At 40.4% G+C, this 13,644-nt stretch overlaps 1 protein-coding gene across 2 annotated transcripts in view; it reads right to left on the bottom strand.

Annotated features, from left to right (window-relative positions):
- The window catches only part of TNKS (tankyrase), a 252,832-nt gene that overhangs the window by 141,654 nt on the left and 97,534 nt on the right, over positions 1-13,644 (bottom strand). For both annotated transcript variants that reach the window (XM_088448391.1, XM_088448392.1), the window contains exons 4-5: positions 4,352-4,388; positions 2,709-2,784 (exon numbers count right to left, since the gene is read on the bottom strand). In XM_088448391.1, the coding sequence (XP_088304517.1) occupies positions 2,709-2,784; positions 4,352-4,388 (113 nt within the window). The remainder of the gene's footprint in view (positions 1-2,708; positions 2,785-4,351; positions 4,389-13,644) is intronic.

Here is a 13,644-nt window from a genome sequence, read left to right as displayed (position 1 = left end):
CATCACTAATTAACTGCATTCTCTGAAGCAACACTTGGCTGAACAGAGCAAGAGTGATCACAAGATGAGACCAAACTACTGTTAAAAGCTTTAAAACAGACAAAGCAATTCCAGTTGTAACACTGATAAAAATAAATAAACTTTTATGCCAGTGTCCCTTTAATACTGATTTATATGCACAGTACTTTTAGAGCACTCTTAAGGTCAAAGACCTTAACTGTATTGCTTGCGGCAATCATATGAGCACTCGTACACAATTTATCACATTCAGCAGAAGAGCATATAGTGCATGGTGTACATACAGATGTGTAAGCTTTTTAAGAGCAAAGGAAACTAAATATTAAACACAGATCTATCACATACAGAAAAAAAAAACATTTGTAAAATCAGTACCAAGCAAATAAAATTAAATGAACAAGTTGAAACCATAGACTTAAAGCACTAACATACTTACTCCCATGGATTTTGTGATCATCCCTTGAATAGCGACATTTTGAATAATTAAAGCTCATGGTCATCTCTACCTAACCGGTCTGTGCTACAACCCACCACTGTGAGCAGTATCATTCACCTTATTGCTAGTATGGAGCTAGCAAGTTCTTATTAAATGGACCTTACCAGTCACTTCAATCTAAGTCATGTAAGAATCAATCATATTTTGTCAAGACAAAGCAATAGCTTTAGATCAACATGCTTGCATAGGTCTACCTACATTAGACTAAAGTGGGTACACTATACAATATATCATCCTAACAAGGATCGGAATGATATATCGTAAATATTATATAGTGTGTACTACTGAGCAGTCGTTCATTTCATCATACAATCTGTAGTCCTGCACGCAGGGCCGGTGCTATAGCTGGTTACATGGCCAATTAGGGCGCCCAGATCTGGCCGCTGCCAGCGACATGCAAATTTAAGCTCGGGAGGGCAGGTGGGAGTCAGACTGTGTCACAGCTACCTACACTGCACCATTGTGTTGGGGGCGGGCCGCGGCTCCTTTGCTTGTATGGGCAGCTGCTGGGCGACGTGACGTCATGATGTCACGTCGCACTCGCAATGCGCTGCGCGGTTGGAGAGGAGTTCCAGACCAGAGGACTCGGAAGAGACTTCTGCATGCATCTGCTAGCCACTGCGTTGGCGCCCCTCGGCAGGCCAGACTCCCAGTCCCAGAGTAAATTAAGGACAAAGCAAGTAAGTCTGAAAATCCAGGAGGTGTCTGCATCTGCTAGGGCGGCACCCCATCGGCAGGCAGTAGGCTCCTCACCCAGGCACCGTTCTAGTCCTCTTATTAGGAGGCTCCTAACTCATCAAAAAAAAGGGCGGCCAGAGGCAGCAGAGCCGCCCGTTATTTAAATAACTGAGTACTTCCTGGGTCCTGGCTTCTGGCCTGCCTAGTGGTCAACAAGGTGAGTGCAGACAGCACCAAACTTCCCAGAACCTCTTTCTGCACAATTTGCTGGATTTACTGTGTGTGTATGTCATGCCCTCACCGTCGTACGCCGGTTCGTGGAGTGTATATGGTGCGCGGGATGTATCGGATACATCGGGCGTCGCACCATCATATGGTGTGTACCCAGCTTAAGACAACCAAATCACCTATCATATTCACAGCTTGTGTGAGCATCTGCAGAAGTGAAAATATTTTTCATATTTATAACTTCCAGAACTTTATTTCATATAGAAGTTATATAGTCATATAGAGTTGCCTCACATGAGAATATCTCCTACATCAGCTTTAATTATTCTGTTCTATCCATACCCACCATAAATCTGGCTACATATGGATAATCAGGAGATAAAGAATGCTAAAAGCACTAATACTGGTCAATACCGTAAGCAGGGTACACACCTTTGCGTCCACTCGGCTGATCGGGGAAACGCTCCCAATCAGCCGAGGACTTGACCCTGTGTGTTAGAAATAGCTCAGTGTGCATGGGCTTCTATGGGAGCTGGAGGTTGAGAAAACAAATATTAGATCGTTGCAGGAGCGTTATAAGACGTCTAACTGCCAAAGCTCCTGCATGCACACCTACGCAATTGTCGGCCCAATCACCTGATATCGGGTGATCGGACTGAGGATTGTATTGGTGTGTCTAGAAGGCACAATAACATTACAAAAGACATTCCTTGAGTTTATTCTGGAAATGTATCCATAATTCATATTCAAGTGCGAAAGTCAAAGGGAAAACAGTAATTTATATTTAAATAATTTTTATACGCAGCAAAGTATGTGTGTATCACAAAAACAAATCTAGAAAGAGATTTTGTTCAAAGCCACAAGCAGGAATAGACCTTAATGTGTGGAATTATGAACAGAAAAACAAAATGGTGGTTACAGGTGCCCAGATGGCCATAAAGACCAGACCAGGAACGTCCAATAGCTGTATCAGGAACCAGACAGACCATTACACATTGGTGGCCAAAGTGAATATAATGCGTGATAAATGTTAATGTATTAAGAAATCCATCCAAAACTAATCTAAATAATTGTGGTATTAGATATTATTTTGTAATAAATGTCTGGGGTTGACTAGATTACATGAAACTCTTTTGATGTTCCCCCTTTTACCCCAACAAATGACAATACAATATTTGTAACCTAAAATGCTACCAAGAGAAATTTGCTTTGCAACAAACCTTAAACACAGTAAAAACAAAACATATAGCCCATGATGAGAGGTATGGGGTGTGTGTGCCGTGCTCACCTTGCGCCCATCGCTGGCATGACAGTTCACATTTAAAGGAGTAAGCAGAGCCATGAGCTTTTCCTCATTCCCACTCCTAGGAAAAAATAAAACCAAGGAACAACATTAATTGCTTCCCTATTAGCCTAGCTTATTAGTAAGCATGTTTCCTACACAGTATTGTCTGGTACTGCTGGGTAAATAGCACGGTTCTCCTAAGTAGGTACAGCGTATATCAACAATATCTACACACTTCACTATAAAATATAAACAAATGACAATATGGTCCAAGTTTAGACCTTTTTAGTCCTATATGTGTCACGATCTTTGAAGTGTTACCGACAAAAGTATGTGCTAACATATACTGCAGCATCTACAGCAAGCAAATGCACAAAATACAGGGAAAGTATTAAGTCCAATCACAGCTACATGTGCAATGTGACAGAATGACACTGGTTATCATTGCAGTAGCTGCCAGCACTCACTCAGCAGCTAGGCTTCAATGGGGGGAGGGAAACTGTAGGTCTTGTCTAGGGTTTATTTACATACATGATATTATGGAGCCAATTACCTGACTTAAAAATAAGCAGGAGAAATGATACTTGCTTAGATTTGTATGCAGTTTGTCTGTAGGAACAATATTTCAGGTTTTCCTGCAACATTGCAGTCCACTCGCATTTAGCATTAAATGCTTGCTGTGTGTAATATCATGAATGGACCAGCATTATGTCCTTTAACTATGACTTCATGCGTTTCCTGTTCTTTATATGTATGCAGTGCTCAGGGTCCTCCAGCCTAACTCAGTGGCATACACATTTTTTATGACTGTAATGTAAAACGTTTGCTTTCTATAAAATGAATTTCCACAAAAACACTCAAAAGAAACCATGCAGCTTGTTTTATAAAGATCGCTTCAGCATCGATTAGTAATGCTCACCGACAGTACATCCTAACAAATACTGGTATGCAACATCGTTCCCATCTAACAAATTCATTCTTTTACGTAATAGCACGCCTTACTCCAAAGAGAAAGTTGTAAGCCTTTCTAAAAATAGATATACAAAATAAAACAGCGAAAGGATTCCACAAGTGATAAGACATCTAAACAAGGCCATGCACTTCGGAGACAGAGGAAGTCACTACCTCAATACTGAAGGGATATTATGACTTAATTACAATTACCATAATCAGCAAACTTAATGAATGTATGTGTACCATGAAGAGATGACTATTTTTACACCACTCAGCTTTGATAGAATGCTTTATGAAAGATAACAGTAGGCTTTTTCATTATTATTTTTTTTTTTTTTATAAAACTGCAACAGTACGGAAGAAAATCATTATGAAAGGCATATATTCTGACATTTAATGAGGAAGCCTGTCACACAATTAGGAATTAGCTTACAGCAAAACAATCAAAGAATGTGAAGCTAAAAGCCACAATATTCGGCATGTCAGGTCTATGAAACCACTGCTCTGTTTATCACAGGCAGCTAAGTGTGCAAAGATCCATACTAATGAACTTGGCCAGCTGTGGAGTGTGCGAGTGAGCAGCAACAACACTGCAATGCTATTAGAAGCCGCCTCTATCCTATTACCCCACAACCCCCCCCTTCTCCTCCATCACTCCCCTGAAAAGCTTTGGAAATTTAAAGAGCACTCACCTGGCAGCTTCCAGGAGTTCGTCCTTCTTGTATTCACCTAAATGATTGCAAAATATCATGCTGTTAGCATTGAGTAGGTGGCAGAAAGAGAAATGTACAAGCTATCTAAGAACAAAATAAAACAGAGAGTGAGAGAGGGAGAGAAAACGAAGGAGAGAGAAAAGGAGGAGAGAGAAAAGGGGGAGAGCAACAAGCCCACACCCAGGATGGGTGATGGAGCAGTGACGTTAGCCAGATTGTGAAGGCAGCATCATCAGTGCCTTGGAGACGGGCAGCAAATTGACGCAGCTCCTTGTCCAATCCTCCCATGAAATGGCTTTCTTTAGACAGCCAATGAATGTTAAATCGTGTGTCCAGATAAACATTCTGCTCCGATAACTGCATGCCAGCCACAGACAATGTCCCTTTGCTTCCCACAACACCCCCTCTTCTATCGTGTGTGGGCAATCACACCGAACATGTTAAGGATAGAGCATTCACACAAAAGAAAGTCACAGAGCTATTCCCTGAATGGTACAAATTATGGTGACATCTGTGCCCCACCCCTAACCTATACAAACAAGCTTCTCTCATGGATGTCATACACAATACATTTGCCTACTAGGATTCCTTTGTACATAGCAATTTGGTTATGCATTTTCTCATGAGCAACACAAATACAGTAGATAATAGAGACTGCATACAATAGAGACACAGGAGACATGATATGTGCTTGCTTTTGTGCTATATTTCTAAGTGTGAATATTATATTCATCAAATAGATGACAGCTAATGTGGATCTCTCTGGTAGAGTTACTGATGGATCATGGAAGGGTGTACATCAAAGTCCTCACAAATGAAAGATGTGCACTAGGGAAAGGTGAAGGATGCCCTGAATTAACCTTCCAGCTGCCACAAGGTATGATTACATTTCAGTCTCTCCAACCACACACGCCATCGTCAGAGTAACATTCAGAGACCCACAGGCATAATGGACAGGATAATTAAATGGATTATTGGCAAAATAAATAGGACATAAAATGGAATTGCAAAGTCAGTAAATATACTTATATGATGCACATAAAATAAAAGCAAGCATCGTTTTTAAAAAGAAAATGTATTGAGGAAACATGTAGAGTAAATTGATCATACTATAGCACATAATTGCTCCATGGAAGACCAGGTCAAAATACAGAAAATAAAAAACTATAATCTCTGCACTACACTATTTTAAACAGTAGAACTTAGGACTGATAAGAAAAAAAATAATGACTCAGTCCAAGAGAGTATCGCACCAGCCAGCTAGTGTCCCCAGACTGCAATTGAGACCAGCACTATTGCCCTGACTGTATAACAAAGCCAGGGCCCCCCTCCTATTATAGTGCTCATCATATCCCCTCAGTATAGCAGCCAGCCCCCCCCCCCCCTTACCAAACAATACGGCTGCCATTGCCCCCACCCCTACAGTATTGCATCCAAAGTGCCCTGGGTCCCTACAAAGTGTAGAAGCCCTCCACGGTGTACTCAATATACTGCTACATGCTACTTAAAAATACTGCAGCGAGAACACCATTTTTCTCATAGTACTATTTAAAACCAGCAAGTCAAATAGCAAAATCAGCTAGTCAAAATGTGTTCATTTTCTCTATGCAATTTGCGGCTGACTAGCTTTCCTTACACCCCATTTACAACGGCCAAATAACCCGGGATACTGACATGTAAACCCGGGTCGCGGCTCATGTAAAAGGGTCACCGAAAAATAACTCATATCCAGTGACCTCGGCAATCCAATTCGAGTACCAAGCAGGGTTGGACCCGGGTTACGTGACAGTGTAAACAGGTGACCCGGGTCCCGTTTACAGCATAGAAACAGCCGGCTTATCGATGCTGGGAAGTGATGTCATCTCCACGCGCCGGCAGCAGAGAAGCCCAAGCAATAAACCAGGTCCAATCTGCGTTGTAAACGGGTTTCAAGTTGCTGTGACATGGCTTAAAACCCGTGTTCGGTGACCAGGGCTGTACCCGGGAATTTAGTGTAAAAGGGGTGTTACGTGTGTCAGTTTTTCTCCATAACCCCAGTTGACAAAGTTTTTTTTCTTTTTTTTTTAACACTAAGTTTTTCCTTTTCTTTTAAGTTGACCTGGGAACGGATATTTGTCCAGACCTCTGTTAAGGCAAAAGTTATTGTGAATGCAGAGCTCACAAGTACAATGTTATATACATTTTACACAGCGTTGTGCATCTGTTACATCTACAATGCAAATACCAAATTCACCATAGTAACAGTAGCAGCTAATTTCACTAGGACGTCAGTATAACAAGGACAAAATAGCAGGTGACTAACGGATTCAGAATTATCTTATATAGCAAAAGCATATTCCTTTGTGCTTTGCAATTGTAAACCAAACAGTAATAAAACAAGGCTGGGTAATAAAAGACAGACAAATAGGTAAGAGGGCCCTGCTTGAAAGCTTACAATCTACAGAACGGCTTTTAAATAATTATCTATTCAGACTTCCCCTTTTCTAAGTTTATAAGCATGAAAGGACAAGGCTGTTAGGGCTATTTATTTATCTACAAGACCTTCACTGACAGAACAAATGTTGGTCATTTATTTCCCCCCCCCCTTGTTCCATTATCCATATTATATTCTATATGTTCACTTAGGAGACTATGGGCGGCATCGTATTAGCCCCGATGCAGGCACTTAAAGGGGGTTGTTTTACCCCTGCCTCAGGAGGTGACAGCAAGGGTTGTTTTTGTCATCCACTGCAGTGAAAGTACATAGGATTAGGGAAAAAGCCGTGGACCTATGTATTTTCAGGCGAGAAACAGTTATTTTCTGCACCAAAAAAAAGGCTATAATCGGATAGCCCGATAAAGAGGCTTTTATAATTTCTTTCTGTGCAGCAAATTAGCACAGTTAAATCGGATACCCCCATATGTATCAAGCTTATTTTTCATGAAATTATGTAGAAACTGCTGTACGCATTCACAGTGTCAGCTTCCCCCAAGAGCTGTCTTTCACAAACATAAAAGACTTCTACAATATGTAACGATTATAACTCGCAGGGACAGCGGTTACTGCAACTGCTGTCCCTGCGGGTTCACCTTAGTACATAGCTGGGATATTTTCATTGAAAATTATAAATATCACCGGCTATTTTGGAACCTTAATAATCGCGGCAGTTCTGCGATTATTAATACATAAGCCCCTTAGTGAGCAGATGTCCTTCAACGCCCCCAAACCATTTTCACAATCATAGAATGAGTTGAGTTGTTTATCGTGGAAATGATGCTTTAATTTTCAGGCTACTAAAGTGACATTAAAATTGTTTGCAAATTAGAATTAAGCAGGTAGTGTCTTAATGATAATGATCTGTAGTTTTAGCTTAGAAGTACATTTTGTACATTATCTACTGAAAGCACAGGAAACCTAGGAATCTGAGAGTTGAGAACCACTGTACTATACTGTAACTAGCAAGTAGACATTTAGCATGCTTTTTAATGTTCCATTTCTAATGAGGTACACTATGGGGTCAAACCAATTAGCCACGAAGGGTGTGAGTTGCCGTTGCCACGGCGTTAAAACACCAACGGTGCCTCATCTCGCACCCCTTGCAGCCCGCTGTGGGGCTGCGAGCACTTTTGAGCGAGTTCGGGCTGCCGTCAAGTGCGGCTGTTGTCGCGATAACTCGCACCCGCAAGATCATCAGACAATTGGATTGATCCCTATAACTGGGCATTCGCTTGCATACCTCTAAAATCGTACTTCTCTTCACCTTTTCAGAGTTCTTTTTCTGTTATATTGTAGGATTGTAATCAACAGAACAAAGACCACCTTCGTATATGCTCAGTAATCACTATTCCTGGTTATTTCACTCAGATTTGCAGATTTTGTGGAGTTTGAGGCATTACTGTATAAAACAAAGTGTTTAACACTGATAAATGCACCTCATTCCACTGTCCTGTACAAAGTGAACACGTTTATCATTTTACTGTAGAAACATAGGTCTTATTCAAACAAGTACATGGTGTACAAATACACTTTCACAGCACCATAGCTACAGTACAAACATTTTACACTCATTTCCAGGTACACTTTTATTCTGCATTTAAGCATGCTCCACATCACAAACATTGGGCGCTATAACAAATATTGCATCAGGTTTGCTCAATTTGATGAAAAAGAACGAGGGGAACTAAATGCTGTTGTACTAAAGCTAGTAAAAATATCTTGAAATATATATATTGCCATTTGAATAGAAAAACAAACCTGCAAAAGATCTGCATTTTAACACAGATAGGAAGCACACAGCCAACACCTGAAATGAGTTTGTATACTTTAGTTAGATAGCTCGTTTTATCCCAATGGGATATATGACAATTACAAAGTTAAAAAAAAAAAATTATATCAGAGCACGTACAGAGATTAGTGATCTACAGTGAGAGGAAATGATGAATGTAAAAAAATATTCATAAAAATAAAATGAAATTGATTTAACATAAAAATAATGAAATAAAAAGGTGTGTAAAGTAGTGATCGTTCCTCTGTCCTAATGTTTCTCCACATAAAAGCATCGTCAGCAGGTTCCGAGATTCATACACATTCTTTCTTTTCATTTACTATATTCCACTGGTCATACATATAAGGTATTACAGAAATATACTGACTCACACAACCACTATTTCTTTACTTACATTTTCATTCTTATAATCAGTATTTCATAAAAAAAAAAAAATGGAGTTTATTTCTATCAGCCACACTATTGTATATTGTCACCTTTTAGTAATATTCTTCCCAATAAATCTCTCTATAATTACTAGAAGTACAAAGAGGATGGGTATGGGATGCCAGTGCTCGGCATCCCGACAGGGTTAGGATACAGACACTTGTTGGTCAGTATCCTAACCATCCCCCTAGTGCCTAACTTCCAGCGGTCGGGATATTGACCGCGCCCCTGTACTCCTAAAATATTTTCTTATATAATTTTTTATCTATTCATCTACATCAATAAATATTTGTCCCATCTTTAACCACCGCTATCAGCTACCAAAACAACTCGGACAATTTGTCCACACCACTCTGGGTGTCCAAAGGAAATGTAAAGCCATATGACCCCACACACAATGCTTCATAGCTACTAAGGTGAAATACATGAACTGGCTGGTGAATTACCTTGCCTGCATTATAAAGTACATTGGTGATCCCTTACGTCAAGAATATATGACTAAATAGATCACCTTCACTAAGCACACAAAAGGTGGCCATAAAGCGTAATTAGTATCTACACGACAATATATGGTAAGCAAACCCTTAAGGTGCGTACACACTACACGATATGCTCCCTGAGCGATATCGTGTAGTGTGTCCCCGGCAGGCTGTGCTCAATGTCGTTCATGACATTGAGCACAGCCGCTGAACGGTATCATTAACGATATGGTTCAGTGCCGTGCTCTCTTCCCACATTCCCCAACATGCAGCAACCTGACGACATCGTCAGATTGTGCTGCATGTTCAGGCGATGGACAATGTCGGAAACGACCAGCGGGAGTGCGCATCGCTGGTCGTTTCCGACATAAAAGTGCACGATTTGTGCACGATTACTGAGCGATTGCACGATTACGATGTCGTAATCGTGCAGTCGCTCAGTAATATCGCCCAGTGTGTACCCACCATTAGACTTTTCCTAGTGCTGAGGACCACTGAAAATGCTGAGCTTAGATTTCAGTACTTGGACCAGATGTAACAAGGGGGCTGGTAAGGTCTGCTTACACATCAAACTAGCAATTTTCAGTACTACAAACCAGGATAGGCGAGAGACATGCCACAAACACATTTGTAATTATTGCTGCTGGGGAGTTAAACTCAGAGGAAGCCTTGTGGCTAACCCGAAACCAAGCCATTTATGCAAAATAAACAAATGAATTACTGTACAGTTCCAAAATTAGAAAATGATAAAAAGGGTTAAAATGTCTGTCAAGGATTCATTTAAGTTACTACACTTTCACTGATGAGATAAGAAGTTTGAAACTACTGTATGGAAGCTAATTAATGGTTCTGATTCTTTGGCTGTCAGCTAGAAGTTCTGTACTGTAGTTGATACAAGTAAGCAGTGAATTGCATAGCTCTACCAAGAAATCACAGGGTTTAATCTTTGTCTTTGCGTCTGTGAAATAATGCTCGCTATTCTATAGCTGTGCGAGTACATTATGTATTAAGGGGGGGGGGGGTTTGGTTTAGACACTAACTAGGAGGGTTAGGATGTGTGTGGGGGGCAGTGTTAGGGTTAGGATGCAGGAGGGGAGGGTTAGGGCTAGGGGGTGAAGAGGGGACGGTTAGTATACTTACCCTGTCAGGATTCTAAGCATTGGGATGCCGCTGTCAGTGTTTTGACGGCTGGCATTCCGACTGCTGGCCTCCCATACCCAGCCCGTTTGAGTAACTAATAAGAGTTGTCCTGAATTAATGGAGAACTTACAATCAATGCATTCAATAAAAACATGAAAAAGTACATTAACTTCATTACTAGGGATTGGATAAAGGTCAGAATCTAGGTTAGGTAACTTTAATGCAGATGTACATTGTTAGGCATCCATAAAACTTTTTACATTCTAATGCACAATCCATACAACCACAAAGCACAATCCATGACAAAGGTAACCACATACATACAGTATCACACTGTATGATATGCACCAAGCAACAATATCCATCCAGACACATCCCTGACCTTTTCCTGCAGTTAGCAGACTAGGGTAGAAGATCAGCTATGGATACATTAGTCTGAAGAATGGAAAGTGGTATGGCGCTTGGTTACAAAATGTACAAACTATTGTATAAATGTAATTTGTAAGTACATAAGGTTAGCTGTTCCATTATCAATGTAAGAATGCTAGTACTAAAGACATAACAGAAGTCTGGCAAAGTAGGGTCATTAATACCGCGAGTGACATTACACACTAACCAGTTATTCTCTTGCATGATACACAGTAGCTTGATGCATTTTACTGCGATACTGCAGAGGAGATGCTGGAGCAAAAATATAAAATGCAGCTGTATTCTTAGATCACATTTGTAATCACCAATAAAATGCAGAAATGCGTGGTGCCTTACAAATAAATACAAATGACGACAAGCCCAGATCTAGCTATAGCAAACCTGTAAACAGACAATTTTAATTAAAAGTAATCAGACTAACGTTTGATTTTATATAAATATTATATACATGAAGAAAAACTGTTGAAGATGTGTGAATCTTTTTAAAGACTGTCCTACAAAATAATAATTCAAATTTGTGACACTAAAATGCAAGACTACTTTGTGCTGCTGTCTACGCATATTGGAGATGCAAACACTTTAGTGTACATTGTCTGCTGAATGAAAAAAAACACATAACACATGTTATTTTGAAGCACAGTAGTTTCTAAGTCATCGACTGTTCTACATTTAAACAAAGAGATTGCCTTATTTCAACTAAACTACATTACTTCAAATGAATAAATAAAAAGAAAAAACACCAAAATAGTAGTGTGAGAACACAAACATGCTAGTCTAAGAGGGGTATTCAAAATGGGAGTGAAAAGTCTGTGCTGGACTTTTCGCTCCACATCGGAGCTTTTCCTGGGATAAAGTATCGGGCAGGCGCCCGCTTTATCCCCATATTCAATTTAAAATGAACGAAAGCGCGACCCAGCGAATTAGGATCGTTGAAAAAAAAACGAGAATTTTCGGTAATTAATTGTAGGACCCCCCAAAAGCTGTCCATACATGGGGGATCACTATGGGTACCCCCGTTTTTGCCTGCAAATGAAAGTCAGGGTTTTAAATAGCCGCAGCAGGAGTTTTTTTCCCGACTTTGAAGAAGTGATGCAGAAAAGCACTTAGGTTATTTTTTTTGTTTTTTTTAGTGGTTCCATCAAATTTGGGGTACATGAAAATGGGTACTGGCAAATTTTTAAGTCCCTAAAGTTAGTATTTAAAAATTCTGCAAAAATGCACCTGCCGCTAATAATCTATTCTAGAATACACCTGCCGCATATTTGCAGACTAGCCCTGAACCTATTTCCCTATTTTAAAACACTATTTTCCCTTTTTTTTTTATTCACCCCAAATTGTAAAAATTTTTTTTTGGGGTGTCCCTATTTTTTTTTAAAACTTTTTTTGACACAGTTCATTTTTAAATGACATTAGCAAGGGTGCAGGCTATTTTTTTTTTTAAGTCTGCACCCCTAAACCCCAATTCTGCACTTTTTTTCGCCATGTAAAACATGGTGAAAAGTTATTCCCGTTTTTCTTTTTTTCAAAGACTTTTCGCACCTGCGAAAAGTCTTTGAAATTGAATACGGGGAGAATTGAAATCGGCGAAAATGACGTCATCGGCGATAAATTATCGCCGATTCCAAAAATTTCGCTCCAAATTGAATACCTCTGTAAGTTGTGTAGTAGGGTTTCCCAACTCTGGTCCTCCAGGAACCCAAACAGTGCATGTTTTCCATACCTCATTGCTGGAGTATTTATTAATGATCGACACATTTAAAAGATCCACAAGTGGTACTAATTACTTAACTTGTGATTCTGTAAGGAGACCTGGAAAACATGCACCGTTTAGGGTCCCCTGAGGCCTGGAGTTGGGAAACAGTTGGTGAATAGAGGTTGACCTCATAAGGCAACACAACAGTATGCAAACAATTTGAAAGTATTCTTGTGATTTAGCATTTTGAAGTAGAGTGGTGGCAGCCCCCCCCCCGGGGGACTTGGGTTTAGGCAGCGGGGAAGGGAGGGTTGGGTTTAGGAACTTAGAGGGGGAATTAGGGTTAGGCACAGGGGGGGGGGGAGGTTAGGGTTAGGCATCCTAAAGGAGTGTTAGGGGGTAAAATTAGTATACTTACCTGGGGACGATCAGGATTTCCTCCTCTGTCGGGATTTGAATGCCGAATCATACCGATTCCGTTTAAATGTGCCACTTGTGTTTCACCATGCCAAAATGTGTTGTAGTCCTATTCTCAAAACTTTTCTGGAACCCTTCACACCCTGTTCACAAGACCCCTCCTCCTCTATGGCCTCCCCTGATTTTGCCTTACAACACTTCACTCTATCCTAAATGCGGCTACTCTTATTCTCCTCACTCACTGCTCAGAGTCGACCTTCCCACACTGCAAACTACTTCTCTGGTTTCATCACTTAACATCCTTAAGTCTTTTAATCACCCGTTGCCATCCTACATCTCCAACCTCATTTTTCTCTACACTCCATCCCTCCCCCCCCATCACAGACTCCTATTCACCACGATCTCCTCGATTTCCCCCACTCT

The sequence above is a fragment of the Taudactylus pleione genome, unplaced genomic scaffold (assembly GCF_031769625.1).
Source record: "Taudactylus pleione unplaced genomic scaffold, aTauple2 ptg000454l, whole genome shotgun sequence".
Lineage (NCBI taxonomy): Eukaryota > Metazoa > Chordata > Amphibia > Anura > Myobatrachidae > Taudactylus > Taudactylus pleione.
The sequence above is the reverse complement of the archived record's forward strand: the minus strand, read 5'-3'. Positions and strand labels throughout refer to the sequence as shown.